General features: G+C 33.2%; 1 protein-coding gene across 1 annotated transcript; it reads left to right on the top strand.

Annotated features, from left to right (window-relative positions):
* The first annotated feature begins 5,070 nt into the window (after positions 1–5,070).
* Positions 5,071–8,960, top strand: LOC125063407 (pickpocket protein 28-like). The gene is made up of 10 exons (XM_047669838.1): positions 5,071–5,364; positions 5,598–5,795; positions 5,865–6,131; positions 6,200–6,314; positions 6,392–6,516; positions 7,241–7,392; positions 7,582–7,635; positions 8,362–8,456; positions 8,598–8,703; positions 8,842–8,960. The coding sequence occupies exons 1-10, from the start codon at positions 5,096–5,098 to the stop codon at positions 8,958–8,960; spliced, it is 1,500 nt and encodes a 499-aa protein (XP_047525794.1). The 5' UTR covers positions 5,071–5,095.
* The last annotated feature ends 18,779 nt before the right edge of the window (positions 8,961–27,739 follow it).

The following is a 27,739-nucleotide window of genomic DNA, read 5'->3' as shown; positions in this document are numbered from 1 at the left end:
TTGCACAATATTGCTATTGATATGCGAAATGAACATTTTGAACTACTGAAACAAGTAGATGAACAAGCTGATGATATTGATCAAAGCGCAATTGACAACGTGGGAAATGCAAGTTTGCGAAGTAATCTTATAAGTGATTATTTTGCTTTATTACTATAATATTTTATAAATTACAACATTTTTGAGATAAATTAAATAAAAATTCAATGCTTTTATTTAAATAAAAATACAAATTTTTAATACAATACATCCTCGCTCCAGGCACAAAATCTATTATTTTTCTAATTTATTTAACAATATATTTTTTTCTATGGCCCAGAATTCTCTTTTATGCTCTCTTTCTTCATCTTTAAATGCCCATTGCTTTCTCTTATTTAGAAGCTCTTCCTTTCAATTGACTTTCATTTCCTTCGACAGACAACAATATCATGTCTTTGAATTTTTCCTCGATAGGGGGTAAGAGGAGTAGCAGCACTAGGGCCACCTCCTGTACGATATGTTTCAGCATGTATCAAGGCAGACTTTTTTCTTGTAGCCCTCTTTAAGCTTTAGCACTGCGAAAGTTTACCCCACTTGTGCTAATAAACAGCGCCTCCAGCGTCTTCCAGCACTGCTCTTTCTCCTGCCAGGTGACTGAGTCACTCTTTTTATTTTCTAATATATTTTTATGGTCAGCAACAAGCGAAGTTAGAAGGTCAACGTCTTCCCGGCTGAAATTGACGCTTCTTTCACGTTTTTGCGTAGGCATTTTTTTAAGTTAAAGAACCAACCTCGAATCACAAAAACAACATACACAAACTACTCAGAGAAAATTTATATTTGTAATAATATGTACTAAAATACTCAATAACCTAACAAACAATAATACCATATGAAAATGACAGCCCGTTTCGTTACAAGTAATATTAAATGACCAGCAAAAAGGTTAAGGTTCTATGTTTTTCTATAGAATTTTGTAACTTTATTTGTTCGTAACAAAAAAACAAACAAAACGTTGCATAGCTACTTTATCCATACATTGTGAAACAGACCCTGAGTCTTACTTATTTTATTTCGTTCCAAAAACACGAACTTTTGGTATGCTTGAACACAACATATTGCATTGAACGAAACGCGGTCGAGAGGCAAGGATCACGCAAAAGATTGCTGTCAATCTTTTGTCAAATAAACAATCGGATAGCAGAAATGTTTATTGGCATGCAGATTGGAGATCGGTCTTTAGATATGAATCAGTCCAAGATTGGTTATAATCATAGATTGAGGATACATTATTAATTTTGGCCGTAAGAAAGCCCCTTCCACAATTGGCGAGCTCTCACACCGCCACTTAATTTGAATATCCAGCACAGAGTGTTTAATAAAACATTCAGTTTGATTTACATCTTACGAATCTGTACCTTTTGCTCTTTATTTAGTGTAAACACGCCCTTACAATGCTCATTTCGGTTCCGTGTACTTTTAATTTTGAATTTGGAATTAAGCCAATTTGAATTTCGAATCGCGTTCATCTTGTCTTTATTAATTGAAAACTTGTGTAACTTGTTCTTACCTAAAATCAACTGGAGTTACGATAATGGTTAGGAGTAAGTGCTCATCTGCTCCAATTAACTTCATTGTTGTATGTCAAGTATGTTAAATGTCAAATACATATAATACCATGTTCGTTTTGGAAGAAAAATTGGCACATATAAATAACTTTCTTCAGGTAAAAAAATATAAATGTTTGATTCGATCAGAAGGGAAAGTATTCTAAACAGTGGAAGTAGCAATGTCACACAAAAGAAGTACCAAATTTCATTAAAAAAATTGTGAACACTTTTGGCATACCTACTCGGGACTAAATCCTAAAGATTATTTATTAAAGTAAATATTTTAAAAAAAATTATACCATTAAATTAAATTATATAATTATATATGTTTTCTTCTCTTGCAATTCTCTTCTGCCTCGTAATTAACTATTTATAAAAAAATATATGAGTCATTAACCCTTAGATTAGCTTTTACTTTTTTATTATTGTTTTTTTTAGATTATAGTTTAGTTTAGCTTTAGTTACTATATTTATAGTGTTACATGTAATTTTTAAATTATGCATTACTTGTACCTCAGTAGGTTTTTTTTCATACTAGGCTTGGAAAAACCGCTTATTACCAATACCCGTTGCCTAATAACTTATGTAACCTGTTTTTCATGTATGTTTAAGGTAACTAAATAAATAGTGAAAGAAAACAATATAAAATAACAATAAACGGTGTAGTTTAAAATGCGTCCCTATTATTACTGTGATATTCGACAAACAAAGCCAAAGCGGTCGTAAGTATAGGGAAGCAAGCTCACGGAAGCAATAAGCAAATATCGTGCGAGGTGACTACTGACTAATAAAAATTCCAGCAAATCAATACGATCTCTTTTACGCTTTTTATATTGTATCCTATTTTGTTACACGCCTCTGTGTCGTGTTAAAGGGACCATTCCCGGATCTAGCTAATGTACTGCGACTTACTTGTTTGATAGTTGCAATTAGAGCTAAACATTTTTATACTAATTCTGCATTTAAGAAATAAGCACTCTCGCTGTACTTCTTATTACGAGTTTTATCAATCAGGTGTTATTTATTATAACGTAGTCATAAGTTGAATGATTTCATAGCTATTGCCCGAGTAACTGATAGCGTATGTTTTTATTTAGAGAACAAGGGGCAAACGGGCAAGACGCTCATCTGATGTTAAGTAATATGGCATTGAGAGTGTCCATGGGCGGCGGCCATGACACTCAGTGCGTTGCCGGCGAAATGTATACAGTATCACCAGTCAACATTTTCACGATTTATTTCATGGTTTTAACTCTGAATTCTCAAGCTTACTCCGAATAATATACTCTTTACGAAAATAATTACCAATATAAAACACAGCGTTTATGGTACTATAATGTAAGTCACAATCAACAAACCACCCCGGCGATACGTGACTAAAGTATCAAGTATATCCGATCCTACAACAGAAGCAACAGTAAATAGAAAACACGTTTGTACCGTGTTCTTTCCGATTTGCATGTTCGTTCGTGTGTGTGTATCTCCGAGTGTGGGTGTCGCCGTACGCCCGTGTACACCCGGCTACGACCGGGTATTTATTGGCACGTAGATACGCAAAAATTCCAATAAAACGTCCCCGGTTCGGAATGCCGATTGAAAGAATAATGTTTAATTTGTAAGACGGACCTCGTGATTTATTTGATTGGCTATTGTTCCTTCAATTGTTTTGTTTACTTCTGGAAGATTGCTGTTTTGCTTACATTGTTTAATGTAAATTTAGTAAATGATACTACATGTATGTATTTATCACCAATACACTTCTTTTGTTATCTATCAATGTATATGTGTATGTCTAATATTCAATGTTATACTGTTAAATGATAAATCTATTTGTTGCTGTCAATATTTTCATTTAAAATTACATTTCATTAAATAAAAGTAACATTCCCTTTAAAAGGTGACGCCTGTTATAAAGTCTTAAATATAATCAAAATCTATCTAGGAGCTGAATTGAACGGTGAAAAGTTCCGTTCGGCTCCAAAGTTTGTAAGAAAAAGCGGAGAATATAAAAAATCCTAAGTTAATTTTAATTAACCTATTTATTATTTTCAACGATCATTAATAAAAAGTACCAGGCGGGCTGAGCTCGACCGGAGCTAACTTGGTATCTTGCTTCCGCTAACTACTAAAAGATGGTAATGAAGCGCGTACTCACCTTTCTCTATCCATCCCTCTCACTCTCGCTTAGTCTACGTAAGTCGCTCTTTGTCCTCAGCGCTGTCACTGGCATAGCCGATCCAGACGGTGACAAGAAATTAATTAGGGGAAGCCGGGGAAAATAATGGTCCACCGTGATTTTTAAATGAAATTTATTTTCTTCACTTCATTTATTTCTCGGCGACATGACACTTTGGAAATTATTAGACTCAGAATCGGTTTTCTTTTTAGTGACGTTTCCTATTTACCTTTGACAGGTCATTTTTGAGGTGGAAGGTTTGCGAAACGCTCTGATGGATTTTAAATTAACGTTTTGTAACACTTCAGTGTTATGAAATCGTATTTCAAGCCGCTAAGATTCCGGGTTTGCATTCGAAAATTTTTATTATAGTGTTAGAGCATATCCAGCCTCCTCACTACGGTATTAAATTCACAGTGTTTGACTAGTAGTTTTAACGTGCGACTCTCATCAATGGGGTCGTAGGTTCGATGCACCCGGTTGTGCACCAATGGACTCTCTACCGCATTTGCATTAACACTCGCTCGTAAAGGTGAGGAAACTGACGTGCCATAGACAAAAAAAGTCGACTGGCCTATTATAAATAATCACGGAATAGATACAGAAGGTTGAGGCTGAGACCTAAAAGGTTGTAGCGCCATTGATATATATACATGTATTTACAAAATCGAGTTTCTAAACCCTATATCAGTAGACGCATCTTTAATGGAACATAAACAAATTTAATTTACTCCTTTTAAAAATACGTGAGCGCTTTCGTCATTCATCATCTTCAGACGAATCCAAACATGTTTAAAAACTGTTTGAAGAGCATTCAAAATTCTGTTAGCTTCCCGTCAACGCGATGACAGGTATCAATTTTTCTTGTTGAATATATTTTTCGTTACTTGTTTTATTACGGAGCTGCGCCCTTTATTTATATCAGCTAATATATTTTACTTTATTTATACCATAGTAAGAGTAATCTCTCTGCAACTATTTGATGATTGCTAGTGTATTCACAGGTCATTCAAGATACTCATACGGGATTTAATTGGGCCAACACGAATATATAATAATATATTTATTATTTATATTCAATCGCTTTGTCGAGTATGTAATAAGAACATATCATCTCACATATAATATAACGATTGTCGTAGTTTATATATTTAGCTATAAATTAAATAATAATTAGTTATTACTATTATAACGATTTACGGTTCAAATATAGTAGAATATTTTGTACAAAAGTTTCACAAATATAATTTGAGAGCCCTTGAAAGTGCTGTTAAATCGAATTAAGTTGCGTGATTTATGAAATTAAGTTGAAGCTATAACAAACTAGTTCATGACTATAATAGTGATAGTTTTTGTCACGTCAACAGTTGTTATCAAAGTAATTCATACCTTCAAGTGGGACGGTACCGAATATTCCATGTTACCAAGATCGATTCGAACAAGTAATAATTATAATAACCATTTCCGCAAAGGACGAAATAAAATGTTGCTAAAAAAGATTGGTGCTAAAAGTAAAGATTATCTGGTTTTATTTCTGAAAACCTCATCCATACACGGTTTGAATCATTTAGTAGCACCACGAAGACATATATGTGAAATGTAAGTACTTTAATTTTATTGAAGAAACAGCGTACCAATTCTTAAAGGGCCTGCCTTTTGACTGTGAGAATGCCAATGAGTGCCACAATCATTTAAAAACAGATAAGCCTCCTGCGCGGTTTTTGTAAAATTGAATGAAATAATATCATCGCTTGCATAATTAAATTCTGTATTCATCATAAAATATCTATGATATAAACAATTACATTATTTGTTGTGGTTCATTTTAACAGATGTCTCTGGTTATTTGTGTTAATAATCTCGATTTTTGGATCGATATACCTATCTCAAACCACTTGGTTAAGATACCAGTCATCACCTACTGTGGTCTCTATGGATCGTGACATGTATGCCTGGAATACAACCTTTCCTTGTGTCACCATCTGCAACGATCAGAAGGTTGATCCAGCTAAGCTTGAACAATTCATTCAGTAAGTCGCTTTTTGGTAGGATCACAATGTTTTGACAGTAATAAACATTATAGCAAAGCATATTTTTAGGTCCCGAGATGTTAAAGACAAAGGAGAACTTAAGGCTTTTTTGTTAGCTTTAGCGAACGCAACATTCACAAGCTTTGACACCATTCCAATTTATAAAGATGTGGACCCGACGCAGTACCTTGACATACTTCTAAGCATATCCACAGGGTTTAAAACTAGCTTGACTATCGGAGCGCTGGGAAGAGATTTAGAAATAATACCGACAATCACAGAGATGGGTCTGTGCTATGCGATCAATTCTAAAGTTGCAGTATATAATTCTCCAAAGTAATGTCTATTTATAACTGAATTCTATGTAAGAATAGTTTCTCATCACTAATCATTATTTTTTTTAGTTACTTAAAAGCAAAACGATGGGACATGATTAAAGATCAGAACGATTCTCTCATGGTTCATCCACTGGATGGAGAAGTGTTTGCGCACATAATGAATTTATCCTCCTCTTATTATGTTTGTATTTATTTATTTGTAGAAATGTTTGTGGGAACGTTATATGTATCGAGTTTCATTCTGTTTTTACATTGAAGGTGTACGTCCACGGGCCATTGGAAGGTCCAGACATTGCGAGCAAGTACCAGCATTCTCCTAAGATGTTTTATATGAAAATTTACGTAACAGCTATAACTGTGTACACGTCTCCCGAGGCTGCCAGGTTTCCGTTATTAATAAAACATATTTCACTAGTTTTCTTTATTTGTCTGTAAGATGTGAAAGAGAGTGAACGGGGACTGTATTCGATATTCTGATAGATGGAGAAACAGTGGAACAAATGGATATGTTCGTGCACTTAGACTGTATAGTTTACTCCGGATGGAAAGTATGCGATGATATAGAAAGAGGAATTAATGCTGGTAATACAGTAAATTGAGCGTTGCATTCCTTTATGTCTAGTCAAGAAATCTCAAACGAGGCTCCACTGGCTATACATAGGGTAGTGCTTATTCCGACGTTAAAATGCGGCAGTGAGTGTTGAGAGTGGCAGAGAAAGAAAGTAGAATAAATGCCGTGGAAATGAGAGCGTTAAGAAGTATGTGTGGTATAACATTGCGTGATAGGATAAGCAATAGTGTGATAGGTGAGCAGTTTGGGTTAGAAGAGGATGTAGTGTCAAGTATACGAAAGAGAATGCTTATGTGGTTCAGCCATATAGAATGGATGAATGAGAAGCGGTTAACGAGTAGGATATACAAGGCTACCGTGGGTGGTGAATTAGGGTTGGGTAGGCCTTAAGGACAAGTTAAAACTACCAAGAACCCACGAGTATGTATGGTGATTATCATGAAAGTGGATCAAGCGAGAGCGGAGGGGTACTAGAAAAAAGGCGTGATGATATAAATAAATAAATAAAAAAGTGTCTGATATATTTTCCATTGCAGTCTAACAATCGGACAGAGACGCTGTCGCTTCGCACATGAAAATAACCTAACACATTTCGCGGTATATTCCTACACCTACTGCAAGATGGAGTGCCGTGCACGCCTGTGTCTCAAGTACTGCAAATGTTTACCATATTTCTACAGAGCCATCGGTAATATCCTTTATAGTACACCAAAAGAAAATAATGTTGTATCATTGTAATCTATACAGTAGGGTGGAAACATCAATTCACTTTGAGCTTTTAAAATCAACAAAGTTGTAATTTTTTATGTTCGTACTGGATTTATTTTGAAGAAGTGAATTTTTACTATACATTTAAATTGCTATTATTTTTTTGCAGGTAACGAAAAAATTTGCGATGTTGAAGGATTGCATTGTTTAGCGAAACATAAAGGTAAGGGTAATTTATGCCATATGCATGATATATCAATCGGGTCAATGACGAGTCACGATATCTTTAAATGAAAAATAAATAAATCAGTGGTGCTATAACCTTTTTAGGTCTGGGTCTCAAATTTCTTCATCTGTTTCATGAACATTTGTCAATCTAATAGGCAAGTAGGTGATCAGCCTCCTGTATCTCACATACGCTGCGGATTTTTTGGGTCTAAGGCAAGCCGGTTTCACGATGTTTTCCTTCACCGTTTGAGCTAATGTTAATTGCGCCCAAAGAAAGAAAGTCAATTGATGCACAGCCGGGGATCGAACCTACGACCTCAGAGATGAGGGTCGCACGCTGAAACCGTAGTATGTACTAAATATAAAAATGTTTTAAATTTAATATACCCAGTCCAGCCACAAGTTATATTACAAATGAAAATGCATTGTTTGATTGAAGTAATGTTATTAATGTGAACACCATACAAACTTAATATAAAAATAATGAATTCGAAAACATATTTGAAATGGCCAAAAATCGAAAGAAGTTTTTAAAATAATGTGACGTGTTCCAAATTCAAAATAATTAAAAAGTTTAATAAAAATAAAACTTTTTATGTAATAGTATTTATGGCTAGACTAGTTATAACAATACAAACTAAATACGTACGGACCTTAACTATTCTTATTATATTACAAATCTTTCTTTAATAATAAGTTAACTTTTAAAACACTGTTACAGATGCTTTGTACAAATTACGTGATAACAGAGGCCAGAAGATAAGTTGTGGCTGTTTACCGATATGTGAGGACGTGAACTACGTCATACAATCAAATGTGGGTACTTTTCATTTCATTACCCAAAGGTTGTAATCGCTAAAGTTGCAAATAATAGAATAGCTGAGACTATGAAAAAAGCTTGTATAGAAAGCTGTAGTGTATTTTTTTAACTTAGTTTACATATAGTAACGATTTCAGGATATACAAGAATGGTTTTTAGGGACAAACCTGCAGTGGGGTATCGCAAGTTATCCTCGCATGAGGTATCGCAGAGATATTATATTCGGGTTCACTGATCTTCTAGGTACAGTATTTTATTTTTTATTCTTTTGCTTCTAATTGTACGTACTTTACCTATTTTATGATTGAACCTTAAAATTAAACCTGACAATGCTGAAGCGAAATTTGCAATTTATAACTAGTAATAAATAAATATTTTCAGTGGCGGTGGGTGGGATGGCTGGATTGTTTCTAGGCTGTAGTGTCCTCAGCTTCCTGGAGATTATTTACTTTTTAACTTTACGTCTGTTCTATTACACCCGCGCTAATCTAAGTAATTAATAATGTTTAGTTTTAATTATATATCACTTTTTACTTACTGTAAGATATAGATTAAATTATTTCTTAATTGTATATCTGATAGTTTTACATAGTCTTCAAATAAATACAATAATTTTCATGGACTCAAAAAGTTAATTTTTAGAAGAAATTATAATATTTTTATGTGTTATAATATTTAACTCAATCTCTGTGAAATGAAGCTGTTTTGTATATTTTTCTATCGTAGGGTTAGAAAAGCCTTATTTGCTTATTGACTAATACATAAATGATTAGCAAACCCTGTCCCTTACATTAAGCGGTTTACTTTAACCCAAGCTCGTTAACAAAACGTTTGACAAAGGCAAGCGTTTAATTGGTTGAAGAGGCCGAACTATATTAGCAGGTGCTCACGGGTTGAATTTACGATGCGTTAATAGAAGACAACATGTGACTATTACCCTATTGTAATTTAATTTATCTAAAGGGTCTACCCATATAGGTTTGTTTGAATAATATTCGCTCATTCGACTAGACGTTGGATATTACTATTAATTGTAATAATTAGATATTCAATATAAAAACGGCGCCTGTTATAAAAATACGCGCAATGACGTCTTATGTAATGGTGTAAACTATTAAACAAGGAAAGTGGTTGCAGATTATGAAGTTAAAACATTTCTACATTATTTTTTCATACCCGTTTAATGGTATACGAAGTTTTGTATTTGAATCAAGTATATTACATAAATACTAAATAATTATAATATTATTATATTTCATAGAGATTTTGGCAAATAGTGCGAAAACCTTTAGAAGGATACCCGTCTCATTTAGTTATCAGTCGACAACACGACTTACGATAGGCACTTGCAAATGACTTATTGTGTTCTCACATATAGCGTGGATATTAGCGCTTTCATGTTATTTTTACATTTACACACATTTAAATAACATGAAAGAGTTGTTTGTATGTAAACCAGCCGGTATTTGCGTTGGTACCTGCTATTGTGTCTAGTTATACGTTCAAGAACTAAACAAAAAAATGATGTCAACTAGGATTGACATGAAAGGATAAAAACGTGCAAAAAAGAGGAATTGATCCTGATATTTAAATTATAAGTTTATAGTTGTTTATATTAATAATACGGGGGCTTATTTCGTGTACAGCAGTAAGGTGAAGGTTTAAATCTGCTGTTTTATTTGAATAATCGCTCGTTGTGAAACCCTACATCGGACGGCAAGATCCGTTGTTCAGGCCGGGATATGGAAATGTTAAAGATTATTGTTTGGAGTTAGCGAGGTGTAATTTAATTCTAAGACGTACTCTTAACGACATCCTTAAGGCTTCAATTTATTTGAAACACTTGTCGATACACTTTTAACAATACAATAGTTTCTCTTCTATTATTGATCACGCCGTTTTGACACTCGTCACTATATTTCATAAGTTTCAATTTCTGAGCAGATTGTTGGCTTTATTCTTGCGGCACGCTTGCAGTGCCTACATTGCTTATAGAATTCTATTAGTATATAGGATGTTTAAAAGTGTGATAAAAATTATTTATATTTTATACTATTGTTTCATTAACATTTGAATTTCATAATTATGTCTATTTAATAGACATATTCTCAACGTAATTGTCATTTTATTGAGAAGAGCACAACAATACGTACAGATCGTTTTTAAGTAGTATTTATACAACATATTATAATAACAACTTTATCGACAGCGTAGTACGTCCCTACTGAAGGTGTTTTGAACCCTATATGGTAAGATTTTAATTGCGGGTATCAAGCGGCTTTTGTGAATTGTCTATGAGTTGGGGTTTATCTTAGAAGTCAAGTAATGAGGTGAGATAGAGCTTATAATAACTGGATGAATTGCAAAATGTTATAACTCTGAAATGATTGGTTCAATACAAAATTTTAAAATCAAATAAAATTCTTTTACTGCAGTCACTGGATGAAATGACCAAACATCATCAATTATTTCTCCCCTATAGAACGTTTAAAGCGAGGCCAGATAACGCGTACCTTGCACCCCATTTTCCCTCACCTCAAAGATTGCCAGATACGAAAAACATGATTTATCTCCCATTTTTTTCCCAATAAATAGTTGTCTTAGAGGTCTGAGGTCGAGCAACACTCATTTCTCGAAGGTATCCAACCTTTTTGCTGATAAAGAGATGACGAATGAAGTAGGTGTCAGTTTTATGGGCGTGTGAGTGGTGAATTTATGGCGTGATTTATTTTTTAAGATGATTTAGATTGTATTGCTTTTCTTGGCTCGATATAATAGTGTCTTTAAGCATCGGAGCATAGAGAATAGAAATTTTATCATAATATGATTCTATATATTTTTGTTATATTAGCTATCTACTATATAAGATATACTTTTTTTGTATCTTTATGTACCAAAGCCTGTATATGTAATGAAATAATAGATATATCATTATCTTTTTCTGTTTGTATAATTTTCTAAGCTGTCAGAAATAATACCGTCATAGTCGTAGAATAGTGACGGATCTGCCATATAGTAAACTTTACAGGACAGCCATTTCAAAATTGGCATACAAGCAAACAAAAGGGTTTGTTTTGAAGCAAAATAAAAATAATAACATTAAATTACACAGTTTTCTTGAAAAATCACGTTTCTATCAAATCCCGTCACTTTACCGACTGATTAATTTGAAATTTAAAACACATGGATTTTTTAGCCGTAATATTTAGTCAATGTAGTATACAAATATGATAATTAGTGGATTTTGTTTTTTTTTCAAATCCGACATTGTTCTACGATCATGACGATACGATCGAATAAAGTTATTAAAATGCTGTGACTTGTGAGCCACTTAATACTATAAATATATAAAAATAATAATGAACCGTGATTTCAACAAAAGAATAAGCATATAATTTAAAATAGCAGTGAAATTAGCGAGAAAGGTGACTGATAATATAACAATGACGGCGGAAAATAACAAGAACGATAGACATTATATAAAATCTGAAACAGTTTCAGAACGTAATATTAAGAAAGATGAAAGTGTATGCTTTATTACTCTTTGTGGTGGTGGCGTGTGCCGTGGAGCAAGTGATAGAAGAATCACCATTGGAGAATGAATCAGGTGATTAGTCTTTTACAATATAATATATTATTTATGTATTTAAAGAGCCATTAAAAAGCCATCGGTGAAAATTACGTAAGACATCGGGACAGTTCATTTTTGATGAATAATCCAGTACAGTTTATTTATTAAATTTGTACCAGTAGGTACCTACACATGCCTATATAATAAATTTGAGGTATATACACATTTTACCGTCCCAACATACTTACAATTACTCATTTTTATATATAAAGGCGAAAAGATGAAAGCTTTAATGAATTTGTTTGTTATTTTGATAATATAGCTCCAACCATAATAATAATAATAATAATTTATTGCAAGAATATGGTACAGAAATATGTCAGGTGGTACAATCATAAGTTCGGATATTCTGCCACACACAATGGCGCGCAAATTTGTATTTAAAGGAATTTTACATTTTACATTATTAGTCATATGAATTGGTCAGTTTTTATATTATTTGTATCATTATATTATTGTACATATCATATCATACGTTATTAAATTAATTCATATTCATCCTAGTACTATTATTTTTATTTTCAGTTACTAGTAGTAGCCATCGAACTCCTTTCAAGAACTGTTTGATCCATTATGAGTGCAAGCATTACAAATGGTTCTGCTATCGATCAGAACATGCCTTTTGCATCGGTGGCACGTGCAAGTGTCTGCCGAGGTACCACTTTGGCTACCGACACCGATACCGTATGTACCAAGACTAATTTTACGGGATTACATTGAAATAATCAGGTCTATAAAATGTTAAGAACTTCATTAAACACTTTAGTTAAAACTAGAGACTAAATTAATTCAAATTTATTTGAAGATTAAAAGTTGGGCTGGCCGCTTTGCATTTAAAATAATAAGGTTCCGACGAGATATCTTACATTTTATTAATTATTTATAGAAATAAAGTGTAAAATGATTATCTTTTATGTGATTGATGTTTCTTTTGGTCTTAGAATATATTTGTTTTTTTTATTAGTATTTTATAGTATTTGAAATAAAATATTTTTACGTTTAAAAATTGTGTTTATTTTGTACAAGTCTAGAGTTTCACCTACACAATTTATCTAAACTAAATGTATATAGAAAGCAAAATTTTAGTTTCCTATTAATTTTCCTATAACATTATATTTAAGCGCCTACTATTTATTAACTATTAACGTACCAAAAATCATTTTAAAACGATGAAATAAAGGATTAAAAAATAAAACGTTCACACAACTCATATTCACATTGACACGGACGAATTGCACTTTCCGCGGTTTAACCCGGATGCCGATCAAATCAAGCGGTTATTTGTTCGAGACTATCGGAGCGTGCGAATCATCATTCGGCCGTTCGATTAAATTGCCACTCGGAAAAACTCGCCAAAGGATATTGCACCTGTTTGCGGTTTTGCTCATTTGCCTTTGCGACTTTTCAGCGGACAGGTGCGGTTTTGTTGATTCAATGTAGAATGTCGACGCTTCTGACCATACCGTATAGCTATACATTCGATTAAAAATTAAACGTTTTCATGATCCGCTGTATACAACAAAATTGCATACAAATGAGTAGAGCGGCTGTAATGACCTATTGGCAGAACGTCATTTGTCGGTCGAGTGCGGTAATTAGGTAGAAATGAACACCGATGCTATCTGTCTGATTCGATGTTGATCGCTATTATGTACCACAGAGCAGCGTTTACCGCTACAACATGTCTTTAATTTCTTAAATTCCCGAAATCTAATATTATTATTAAATAGTATCACCTTATCTTCTTTTTTATTTCTTTTAAGGGTGATTTGATTAAGTTATTTGCTTATCAAGTCTGTTAACTTATCTGGAATAACCTGTTTTTAATTAAAAACAATGTTAATCAAGCCCTAGATGAGTCCATCTATATACTTCTTCTTCAGTTGCACTCTTCATTTCTGAAGGTTGTGTTAGTGGCATCGTTCAACTTCCTCCACTCTCCCCTATCTACGGCAAGCCCCTGCGCTTTGGTAATGGTAAGACCCGTAATGGCCTTTACTTGATCGGTCGGCCTCGAGGTCTGATGCCCTCCACTCTGCCAGTCACAATGAGTTTTTCTAGGCTTTCTGGATCTATATACAAGAGAAATCAAATTTAAATTAAACATCTATAATATTATTTCCCGCTGAGTTCAATCTGTGGCACGAGCGAGATTATTTAATCGGCTCGCAAACAAATTGCCAGCACTTGTTACCTCTGTAGTGTGTACCACCGCCGATATACTGTTAATTTGATCCCATTTGTTAACTAACTAGTTTGTTCAACTAGCTGTTCAATACATTACTACCTCGTAATATGAGATTTTAAATGTACCAATATATTCTACCTACTATTTTGGTTGGATAGTTATGAATTTAATCTGAGTTTTGCGCGTTCAAAAACTACTTATAATTTGTACCTGTTTGGAATATATAAAAAATTTATTACATTGAACTGACTTTTCATAATCATAATTGACGAGTAAATTGTAATAGTTGGTCATATAGTTTTTTTTTATATAATAGGGTTTTGTAATCTCAGCCTAAAAACTTTGTGATATATATAGAAATATTTACAATAAATATATGGAAAATAATGCAAGTAATTGCCTTTGAGCGGTGTAATTAGACTAGAAATTCTGCGCTCGAAACAATTTTAATTTGTCTGCCATGACAAAGGCGGTAAATCCTATGAAAGCAATACAGTGTCACCTAGAGGAGGGCGTAAAAAATCTAAAAGGAGGGAGCTCAGCGCCCCGCGGCTAAGGCTACACGTGAAACCACTCAGCCCGCTATTAGATCTCTCAAAACCGTCAGCGTTTAAGAGGTGATCGCTTCTAACCTACAAACTATTCGATACTTTAAAGGCATCGAAAATCATATTAAATAATAATAATTTAGTTCTTTAAGCATCCGCTTATTAGTCCATATGATTATTAATGTGTTAGTTGCAATAGTGCCATAATATTATATTATCTTTAAAATAAAATCAATCATAAAAATTAAATTAATTATAAAAAGGTGCAGGGGGCACAGATTACCGCCACAAAACCCACATCCACTGTATTTTTGTAAAGTGAATGCACATTAAAGGTGGTTACCTTCATTTTAATTAGAATAATGGAACATGTGACTTTTAGGGAAGAATACACGATCTATATAGATACCAGCGATGATAATAAATTCTAGTCAAATGATACTTTATTAATATAAGATTTTTATAAATAGGTTTGAAATGGTAAGTTGTTTAATTACAAATGAACCGTAACGTAATCAGAACGTAACAATAAGTATTTCCGAACCAATTCGACTTAGTTCCTTCAATTAAAGATCGTGCAAGTTCTTAAAAGGCCGGCAACGCACTTGCGAGCCTTCTGGCAATGTGAGTGTCCATGGGCGGTGGTATCACTTAACATCAGGTGACCTCGTTTGCCTTCTATAATATAAAAAAAAACGTTAGTCCTACTGAGAAGCAAGAATCTCAGCAGTTACTTTATTGAAAATAAGGCATATCTTATACCATAGTTGGGTACAATTTTGACTAACGGTTTATAACTGGGCCGATGGCATCATATAAATAAGACGAATAACGCCTTTTTTACTTTATATAATATAAAACGTCGATGTTCGCCATGTTATGTTTCTCGAATACACGTTTAGCGTTTTCTCGTGAGTTTTTATTACATTTTAAATGACACAAACAACCCACAGAAATAATAAATTGTTTTCTTGACATCTTTATTATATTGCTCCTAGTTATCTCTTTATTTCAAATATTTTAAAATAGCTATAAAACTAGGGTAAACGTCATTGATGTCATTAAATCTTTTAATTCGGGAATAGAAAATTGTATTTCCCTGCGTTCCCGGTAGAATATATTCCGCCAACGTTCCCTGTTGGCGGAATATATTCTACAAATTAGTTAACGGCCACAAAATGGACCATATTTCCCAAAGAACAAGATACTAAATGCTTATTAACTTTTATACATAAAAATTAAAAGTGCAAAATGTATACACATCATACTATGGCTGGTTATATTTAATTGATATTGCAATTTCTGGGAAGAGAATAATACACGTAGCATATAAATAACGAATATTCCACTTCTTAGCTAAACTAAGAAGTGGAATATTCAAATGGAAGTAAAATAGAAATAATAGTATATTGCGAGAACCTGGCCGCCCAATCATAAATTATTGTAAAATACGACTTCACTTGGCCCCCCACTATTCATCTCTGCTCTCTGCATTCTTGAGATATCTCTATAATTATACTATACACAATGATTTATTTTACAGAGAAATGTTATCAAATATTGTGATTTCTGAAGACACATTCTAATCGCTTTCAATCTAAATATGCAGTTTGAGTATCTGCAAGGTTTTTTTGTACTATCTGCTTGGTTTTTCGATATTAATGAATTATATTTATTTAATTAATTTTAGGTTATAACAATACTTAGCCATAGGCACAAAGCTGAGACACTTAACCTTAGTGCCTGAATTGTTTATATTTTTTGTGTAAGTGTAGAGTGTAGTTGCAATATCATTTAGGTAGGTTTAAATATTGATACAAATAAAAAATAAAGTTATTCAATGATCTGTGGTCAAAACATAATGTTTTATTTTATGAGATCAAAGGACTATAAAAATTTTTGGTGATATTAATTTATTATGCGCCATTATTCAGTCTTAACGACTTCATTTGTAGATGCCGTCTCTTTGTATGTCATTAAACAATTTGTTAAACTTTATTTACTTTCGCGAGTTTTAAAATGAAATATTTTTATACTTTATTGTATGTTTATTTTTAGCAACTATGAATTACATTCGATCAAATTAAATTAAGTTAAAGCATTTCACTGTATATAAAGCTTGTGTAATTTATAAATAAAACAAGCTTTCGTTTATTTAATTATTGCTAAAAAAATACCAGAAAATGCAAACTACTATATTACATGTTAACAAACACACACAAACCACACCAAAGTCGTTTAAATATAAGATGTATATGGTGAGAAATAATATTGTCTTTGGTTTTCGGTTCTTCAAATTTTAATGATAACTTTTCAATTATTTTCATTTAATTTAATGTGATTTTTTAACATTATCTACCAAAGTCCACGTTTTCAGCAATCATTGGCTGCGAAGGACTGCCACAAACAGTTGTTACATAATTATTTGACATTATAATTAGAATTTACTGCAATGTTGCCATATTAACGAAATGTCAAAACCTTGTCGAATCGTATTTATATAAATAATGCAATAAATTTGCATTTATATCGTTTAAAGATTTTTATTTTAAGGTCACTGGATGCTTTTACATTGATAATAAAAATATTAAGATGTTTTACATCTAAAACTCCATTCCTGGAATAGTTGTTTGGCGAATTTAAAATTCTCATGCAACATACATTAGGAAATGTCTTAATCTAGCTGTCAGATTTCCCGCCAGAACTATAAAGCGCGGCACACACGGTGGCAGCGCGGAACACCGCGCAATTAGACGCCATTAGTAACTTACAGTAGAAATGAACTTCGTAGGTGCACATTCTCAGTTTCAGATTTTACTTAAGATCGTAAGTATAGGTAAGACAGAAAATTGGTTACCATTGAATATTTCATTACTTGTTGCGTTTTTGTGATTAACTTAACCTTGCGGTTAAACCTAATATGCTTAGCAATCAAAAATATATCTATGTTTATTTACCTAATTAAGGTCTTTTTTCATAAACATTCATATTATAAAAGTTACTTTAATTAAACGTTATAACAATACTTTGTTATATGTATCTAATTAGTAATTAATGATGTTAGCCGGGTTATGTATTTTTTATTAAAAGTTTTATTTAAATTAACGTCAAATAAGTAAATTTCTAAATTCTGATAAAACTACGACTCTTCAAGCTAGGATGCCCCTATTCAACCATATAAGTTAAAAGTCGGATATTTGCCCCACTTTGTAAAATGTAATTCAAAATGTCTTTAATCGATCATATCTATTTTTGTGAACATCAACTATGGTTTTGAGTCAATCCTATTTCTTAGAGCTCTCAAAAAAGGGATAGCTGTCTTTTGTAAAAAATACCCCCAAAATTACTTGCATCGCGTAGACGTGACACAGATGACATGAAATGATACAATGATATTTTAATAAAAAATATTATTATTTGCTTCAATCTTTTATTGAGTATTTATCAATATTATTAAATTTTATGCTTTAATACTAAAAATATAAGAAAACTTGCCTCCAAATATTAGGTTAGCTAAGTTATTAATACATACAATATTAATATTTATCTTAAAAGTAGAAACAATATAAAAATCAACTTTGGAATTTGCATTCATTTTATACCACATGCAATTGTTTTCAAAAGTTGTACAAGTTTTAAACATCTCATTGAATCACTTACCGCCCAGCTTATGGCGTTGCACCACACTTTATTTTAATTTGATACTTGCGATGAATTTGGCACACCTAAAAATAAATGCATAAAACACTTACAATTATCCCACTGAGGCAACTATCCAGCTTTACAAAACATATACTTTTGAACAAAGCTGTTTATATTTCTGTCAGCTGCCATTGTACATTTATGTCGTAACTTGTTTATCACAAATTCGAAGGGCTGGCACTGGTTGTTACAGGCACTGGTTGGAGCGGCCCTCAGTTCGATTAAACGGAAAAAACAAGCACAAGCCTTTAAAAAATAGACTAATGTCGAAATTAACCGGGAATAAAAAACTTTATTATACACAATATGGAGGGTAAAATCACTAGACCCCATGGGCACTCCTTCCTTTTGATATGTTAACTGTACTTGACAATATTAATTAAATACTTAATTTCTACATATATAATCAAACTAATGTTGCACAATAAGAATATTTTATGTATCAGCATAGCACAGGTTGACAAGATGTTGTGTAAGATTAAAACGTTATTGAAAATTATGTCACTAAGAAAATGGTTAAAGATGAAAGGGCTTCGGAAGAAGAAAAAGCGTTGGACAAAGAATGTGCATTTTTTAGATTGCTTATATGTAGGTTTGCGTTGTGTATGATGTGGTATGGTCGGTGTTTGTTTCCAGTCTGCATGTTAAGTATAGAAGTCTAACCGTTAATAGTTTTGTTTCGTTGTGCAATTTTGAAGTTGAGTAGTGAAGATTTTTTTTATAGGATGTCTTAAGAATGAATAAACGGCTAATGTCAACAAACTAATTTATGAAGTTAGCAAAGCTAACATTATAAATCATCTTCACTAGCTTATCTTCAGGTCTTGTTTAGGTTTGGTCGTGCTTTCGCATCATCAAAATCATTGTTAAGGTTATCGTTTGCTGCTTTGTCAACATCCTGTCCCTGTCTCTGAATTCCTGTCGAGTGTCGTTTGATGAAAATATTCCAATCATTAATTGTCTGATATCTTTTCACTTTCTACTTTCCTTTCTTCACGCATAATGCTTAACCTTCCTGCACCATTATTTAGGTGCTGACCTCGTGGCTCCTCGTTCTTTAATCCATTTTCATAATATAATTTACCTATTTTACTTCCAATGAATTTTAATTTATAAGAAGCACTTATAAAAGTAGCATAATACCCGCATAGCTGCAAAAATATAAAGCTAACGAAAGCGTAGACGGAACTACGCAAACATTGTATTTAATGTTGCCATATCGTTAACACGAATGTCCGTAATAGCGCCGCCGCTGTGCGTAAAGGTGTTGCCACTTTATATTAAAACGGTCTTTATTTACGTGTGTACATATGGGTTATGGCAACCCCAGAGCAGGTAAATTAAATTAGCAAAATGCGGTTATTAGTTGGAGGATTTGTTGTTTCTAAATATGTTTTTGTACATAATAAATTTTTTGTAATTTGGGTGTAATGTAAATCAGTTCTAGATTTAACAAACAAAATGTATAGTTGATACATTTTGCTTAAGATGAATCTGTACAAGTAAAGTAAGAATTTTGAGTCCATTTATGAGTGTCTTAGACAAAGCATATAGCTGATTTGTAATTTAGTTTTTAGAGAAAAAGAGATAGGCCTAGTATATCGGTACTATTAAAAAATCGGTATATATTTGGCCCAAAATCTACTAAACCAATACTATAATCGGTATAATTGGAAGCAGTGAGTCTACTCAGCCTTAGGATAGCGGTTAGTAAAAGTAAACTGGTAATTCTTATTAATCTATTTATACGGAAGATCGATGTAGACTTTCGCACATCAAAAAGCAGATCAACCGCAAATAAATAATATTTGTTCAGCACCTGCTCTCGTCGCCGACTACAAACGCAGTAGTTTGACTAATTTGTACAGTGACAAGTCGTAAGCCGGTAATAACATGACTATTAGTTACTATTAGCGCGAAGCTGGTTTAAGCCGCCGTAATGAAGACTAATCGACTATTAATTCAACAGGTTAACGCATTGCGCTAAGACGGTGTCAATATTTCAGTCTTGTTGGTACATCAAATGTCTTTGATAGGAGCTTCTTTTTTGTGTGATCTGCTTTTTACATCTCAAACTCCCGTTTACTTCAAATGTCTAATATCCTATAGGTCTGAACAGTTTTACTATTAGGAGGTGGCCTTTCTCGTTGGAGTAGTGTGTTATTTCTTAAATTATATAATTGCGCAAATGGCCAATAATTTTATTGATTACAATCAAGTAAACAGTACAATTTTCTTAACCTATAAAGTAATAATAAAAATTATTAAAAACTTCTTACTATTCATTATTATTGTTTCTTCGTTTTTTTTTATTGGTGCAAATATATTAATTATAGGTATTTTAATGTTTCCGTGTATGTTTTTTAAATTGTATCAGAAATAAGGATTCTATAACCATATTAGATATATCAGATCTAATACATTGAGTAATGTATTAATAAAAGATTTACAATAATACAGTTTATCTTATTTCGGCCATACGATGCGCAGAGGCGATGAGTACAAATATTACGTGGCCGTTCACCAACCAGATGGACCGATCAAGTGAAAGACTCAGTCCTCAAAACTAAACACTGTCATAAGAAAGACGCTGGACAGAAACCGGTGGAAATAGATGGACATCTAGGAGTGGACACTCCAGATGATTCCTTGCTGCCTACGACGCTCAGATATGAGCTACCCACTGAAAAGAGAGATTTATTCCTACAATATTAACAATTTTTCAATTGGTTTAATTGTAAGTATTTGCATCTGTATTACTCTTTTATACGTAATAGAAGTTTCTATTGAGTTATAAGAAATCCTACATATGCCAAACAAAAGAAAATATTCAAAAATAACACCGCGACATTATTAATTTCCATACTCTACGTAACAAAGCTAAAGGAAATTACCAACATATCTCAGCAGAAATAATAAACCGCAGCTTGTCACCTTAAGATAAAAGAGATTACCGACTCGTGAAACAGGTTGTCAGAATATCAGCACACATGCAGCGGATTAGAGAGCCTATTGCTTGTGAAATAAAGCCTATTTATCGTAAGCAAGAGTTAACGAGTGTTTGAAGAAAATTAACAGTGTATTATTGCAAGTGTGGAGGCGGATCTTTGACTCTTTGTATAATTTCATTTTGCGACAACCTTAATGCGGCTAGTGTTGTTTGGTTTTATCGATAATTTACACGCGCATATATACGTTGGAACCGATAAACTATGTAGAACTTTTGAATAAAGATGACATATGTAAAAATTATACAAAAAATTGTGTATTTCTCTGAAAAACTTTTCGGATTATTACGTGTGGCTACATATTACGACCATTGGACGTCAAGGCATAATGTGAATTTCCATCGTATCACTACTTTATAAAGCCATCATGACTTAGGGGTTTTCAAGACAAGGGACACAGACTTTAAAGACTAGCAAAACACTTGAAAACCCCTTTATGGTGCAGGTCTCTATGGACGGCGGTGGACCAGCCTGCTCATTTGCCCTCTGTCCCATAAAAATTTAACTTATTTCAAAATAATCATATGAAGAATTCAAGTAATTATACCTTCCCGTATAATTAGTACTAATTTTAAATGATGATTTTTAATGATATCTCATAGATATTTAAAACTTTATCGTAAAGAAATCGTAGCATCACTGGTAACGTATTAAAGTTTTAAGGGTTATAACTGCCTCCTTCAAGTGTCCCGCATTAGCAGTAATCTTATTTTTGAGTATAAAGCAGGTGAAATTTAATTCCAACGCGGTTTATTTTGGTTTCCAGTTCTAAACAGAAAAGAGCTCCTGTCATATAAATATTGTTTTTTTAACAGTTATAAAAATATCCTTTATTCGAGTATATAATCAGGATTACATTAAGTCCATGTCATTATGTTTATCATTACTACATGAATTCCGACGGAGTAAAGGCGTGCTCCAAATTCTTTAACTTGTTTCTTATCCTCGACACCATTTTCCATTTTCGAATTAAAGATCTTTTATTCCATCTTCCCAGGTTTCTGGTGGGCGTCTCTCTTTTTTTCTTCCCACTGGGCCAAGTAAGGGTCTTTTGGACCCATCTGTCTTTACGTTTTACCAACGCGTGCAATGTGATCGGTCCACCGGCACAGTACAGTTATATATCTATAAAACAACTGTTTCCGGCTAATAAGTAAAACATATTTACGGAAAATGATGAAATCAATATGGAATCTTTATTAATTCGCTATTTTTAACCTAACCATAGCTATAAAGCCGTAATGCGCACACGCAGAACTAATAAAATATAAAGTAACCGATAACGTTAAACGCTGTAGAAATAGATCGAATAAAAATACAAGAGGTGCGCGCAGGTAATGCTGATCGCACTGCCGAGAAACAAACATAAAACACATGGCCCGGATTTACTCAAACGAAACTAGTTTTGATACTTTTATAATAGGATGATATTTTGGGTATAGAGACATACATATAACAAGTTGTGAAGCTAATATTAATTTCTGTGTCAGATTCGTGATGATTGTAATTGGTGATAATTGTTTTTGTGTGGTGTTATATTTCCTAGTTTTTTCTTACTATTTACTTTGCTAGCTCTGAGACCCACAAAATTCTTGGCCTCCGAAATGAGAATCTTCCGACGCTCCCTGTCCTGTGCTAGGTCCGGATAATTGCTGGCTTTCAGCAGCAGCACGTCCTCCGCCAATCTGTCGATCAAGCGGTATCTGGGCCGACCTACTGGTCTCCGACCACTAGGCCATCACTTTTTCTTAACTTTTCATGAACTATTTATAACGTATTAGATTCCTGCAATCACTGTCAAACATTTTAGACATTTATATTATTTTAGATATACACATAGTTGAACCTAATTTTATTTTGAGTTCAAGTATCAAAATCAAAGTACACCGTGTTGGAGCGCAAACGCATCAAACATTTATCTAAAACCAACAGGTAATTCACAGCCGTGTTTGTTTTCATTCTAAATATATTTATTTTTCTTCGCGGAAAGAACGATGATTACGTTTTATTATTCCACTATTAGCGTACGTCTGCACCTGGGCCGTTTAATTGTTTTGTCAGTTTGTCTGTCGGCAGGTTATAGTGCTACAAAAGAACGGTTTTAAAATCTACGCGTTTGTACATTATTTCAGTTTAATATAAGGTATTTCGTGATCTTTAAAACGTAGTGACTTCTTTCATTTATTTTAAACAAAATTAATTTATTTCACAATGGGATTTTCGAACATAGGTTTTGAGGTGTTTCGTCCATCAGGAAGTCACACTAACTTAAGGAGACTAACTAATTATGAAATTACTTTTTTTTTCTTTTGTCGTCACAGCTAATTAACTTATTAAACATATTGAACTTATTAAACGCGTTTGGAACTGAATCCTGACTGAAGATTAGCAGTCAACATTTTTTATCAAACCCTTGCTCACTTTCCCCACAGTACAAGGTATCTGTGTATCTGTACAAAACTGGAGAAGGATGACGTCATGATTATACATAATTTACCATATTATTCCAGAATGTTGCATAAGCTTGCAGTAGAATTTATATGCATGATAAATGTTGAGAGAAAGGTTGTCTATGCGTAGGTCTTTGGAAAACGGGCACATTATTTATAAATTTAAATAAATAATCTAGGTACATTAGCAATCGTAGCATTTAAATGTGAAGTCGATAGTAAATATATGGCGATCGAAAATACATCGGTGCGTAAATCAAGTGAGTGAATGGATCGATTTAATTCAGGGCTCACCTTTCGAAAGGCACCTCGCGCGATAAATCGTCACCGCCTCGCTGTCGTCGATGCGAGCTGACCGTTACGCAGGACAGCATTCTGCATGCTTGTACTTTATAGATGTAAGATTGTTGAACATGTACCATATATTTGATATACCTCCTACCATCTTCTATATAGATGTACTATTTAGTATTGCAGAAGTCAGTGGCTTTATAGAATGCTACGTAAATTGCAGCTCTTCTTGGGGTTTTCATTTGTCCTTGACCTACTCAAGGCTACTCATAATGTTGTATCTCCTTCATTGTATCATCTAAACAAACTATTTCGTTAACTTTGTTGTGCGTAGTCTTTTAGAAGGCCTATGTAGATGAAACCATATTCTTGTTCAAGGTAACAGCTGCGAGCGACACGCTTGTGGTACTACATCCATTAAGGAGAATCTCTATTCTAACAAATTCTTTTAAAATTAATAAAATAGACCTCCTCTTGAGATGCTAGAGTCTGTAGACGGCGCCGGACTGCGTGCCTAGCGCGTGCTCAGTTGTTGTATTTAGCCTAGGTGTGAATGATTGCTGTCTAATTGCATTTCGATCGGGACAAATGAATTTGTTTGTTGCTTCTGTTGTCTTCCTGTTTTCAATTTGTATCTTTTGCTACACGTGCATAGAAACGAGTTTAATTGCAAATAGATAATGGTCTCATAGGGAACCTATTGTGATCATACCTATAACCAAATCTCTTTTTAATGTTGTTTTATTTATATTGTGCTTCTGTACATTTAATATACGTATCCAAAAAATGTATTTTTGTCACGATTTGCCTGATTCGGAGCAACATTTAGACATTGTTTCATTGTAATGGGATGTCACGGAAAACTTATCGACATACAAATATATATTTTTCGTACAGTTATAAAAATATATATTTTTTAATTAAAATTAGAAGAAACTTGTATTTTGAACTGAATTACATTATAAAATACCCACTATTATCAGTCGAGTCAAATCTTTATTGTTCAACTTATGAAACATACTATTGTTTTCCTGACACAAGAAAATTAAAACAAGAAAAAAACATTACTAAATGTTAGGATTGCTTTAATGTTTTATACAAGTACGAGACAATCGTGTGGTGTATTAAGTATTTGCTTCTGCTTAGATATAAATGTTCCTTATATATATGCAACATGGCATTCATATTACATTATTGTATAGTCTTTCTCCATGTATGTTTGTTTACACGTCACACACGTACGGCGTGCGTAATTTCTGCTGTTTTCAATATCTATTTCGATGTTTTTCATTCTTGGCTATTCATAATAATATATGTAGGTGAAAAGTAAACACTTTTAAAATTAAACAACACAAACTTGTGTAGGTATTTTAGAATGTCGGAGAATTAGGAATTATTGATTATCTGTCTTCTTGAAATCACAATAATACCTCTCACGTTTTTCACTCTACAAATACCTTGACTTAGTAGATACGTTACGTATATGACCTTAAAGTTGGAAGCTATTGCATTCAATTCCCGACGAAAACTGTTTTAGACTTGAAACGTGATTCGATCGAAAAAAGGGGCCTCCCAATGTCCTTGGAAATATCATATGAAAACAACACAAATCTATTTTTTTTAAATTGTACTCATACAATATATGTATTTTATATTTATAAATTTCACTTTAATAAAATTACAAAGTTACAACCAGAACACTAAATATAACATGGCAAAGTTTAATAAGCGCCATTAAATAATTTTAAGATACATCAAAGTTAAAGAAAGTGAATTACAAAATTATAATTGCGTACCTCTGTAAGTGGTACAATTTAATTACCTCCTCATCTTATCTGGTCCTCCCGGCCGGAGTTATCAGGTGAAACTTTCGCAAGCAAATTGAAAATTTTACGAGAAACCTCTGGTAAATTAATTGTGTTATCAAATATTAATGTCCTATCTTTTGGCTTGTTTAATTGCCGTGAAGTTTTGGTATTTTAAGTTTCAGAAATTCGGGGCTGGCTTTCCTTATTTTTATTTAAGATAACGTACAATTTGGCTTGTTGTATTTTGCAGTTTTAATACACTTAGGTACAGTAAAGTCGCCCCTCGGGAATACACACACCGGTAAATGAACTTAAATATGAAAAAAGCCAGGTGCGGTACAGCTCAGGAATACGAGAGAACGTAAAAGCTTAAAGCCGTATTTAATCTGTAAATAAATCTTGTTATTTTAGAATCGCCACTTTCCAATTAGAGGAGTTTGCGAGTAAAAACATGGAGTACAGTCGAATACAAATAAAGACGTTAAATTTAGAACTGTGCGGTCGGAGCACCTGGCGCCTCCGACACGTGGCAATTTTGATATCGACTGTACTTGGATCTCTATTGAGTTGTTACTTCGTATAAGTGCCTTTATCATTTCGAAAGGTTATTATATAGGAAAGGAAATTTTCAAAAGCTCATACGATTTCTAAATTGTTTATTTATTGTAACGCGAATGTTTACATATTGAGTTCGAAGGAGTATATTAACTTCTTTACAATCGTAGGTCTGGGCATCAGATTTCTGTATCTGATTCATGTTCATTTGTCAATCTAATAGGCAAGTAGGTGATCACTCCTGTGCCTGACACACGTCGTCGAATTAGGTCTAAGGGAAGTCGATTTCCTTACGATGTTTTCCTTCACCATTTGAGTGAATTATAAATGCGCACATATACAAAGAAAGTCCATTGTTGCACAGCCGGAGATCGTACCGACGACCTCAGGGAGGAGAGTCGCACTCTGAAGCCACTAGGCCAACTGCTGCTTTACTTGTCTGTACTAACGTTAAATTAAATAATTTTTTGATACTCCTGCCTCGACACGCTTTATATCGTGTTAAATACAGATAAAAATGATAGAATTTTGTGATAAAACCAGCTTCAACACTGTAGTGACTTAATGTGTTGTATTTAGTGGTTCTTAAGTGGTTGTTTTATGTGACATTCTTCATACTTGTGGCATGCTTCCACTAGTCTATATTATTTACAAAGATCTATTTTGTATATGTTATAAAAGGGTTACTTAAAATTAACAGCTCCTTTAGTATATTTCGCCCCGTGCTTCTAAATATTGTCCGTGTATTCCGGTACTTTTACCGAGAACCTGCAGCGCAACTAACTTCTTTCAAACCGGACGTTCGCTCACAGCTGTTATACGCTGATTTTGTTATTATTTCTGTCGCTTACCGTATTTTTAAGGCTCTCTTATATTAGCCTTACTTATGTACTTGTGTGTGCCTCACGTTCGAATTTACAAAAGTTTCGAGTTTCATTATTTGTTTCATTGTGCTTGAAAAGCAAAACACTTTATGATTGTTTAGCATACTCACATTTTCATATGACAAGCAATATTGGGTAAAAAATAAACATTTAAAAAAAGTATTTTGCGTTAATAAGGGATTTCTTTGTATATTTAGAGGATTTATCAAAATGT

This window comes from Pieris napi, chromosome 3, assembly GCF_905475465.1.
Source record: "Pieris napi chromosome 3, ilPieNapi1.2, whole genome shotgun sequence".
Taxonomy (NCBI): domain Eukaryota; kingdom Metazoa; phylum Arthropoda; class Insecta; order Lepidoptera; family Pieridae; genus Pieris; species Pieris napi.
This window is presented reverse-complemented; position numbering and strand designations above follow the sequence as displayed.

Coding starts and splice junctions, on each gene's coding strand:
- LOC125063407 (XM_047669838.1), top strand. CDS start 5,096: ATGACTATAATAGTGATAGTTTTTGTCACGTCAACAGTTGTTATCAAA. Junction 6,315..6,391: donor ATTTATCCTCCTCTTATTAT/GTTTGTATTTAT, acceptor TTTACATTGAAG/GTGTACGTCCACGGGCCATT. Junction 8,704..8,841: donor CGGGTTCACTGATCTTCTAG/GTACAGTATTTT, acceptor AAATATTTTCAG/TGGCGGTGGGTGGGATGGCT.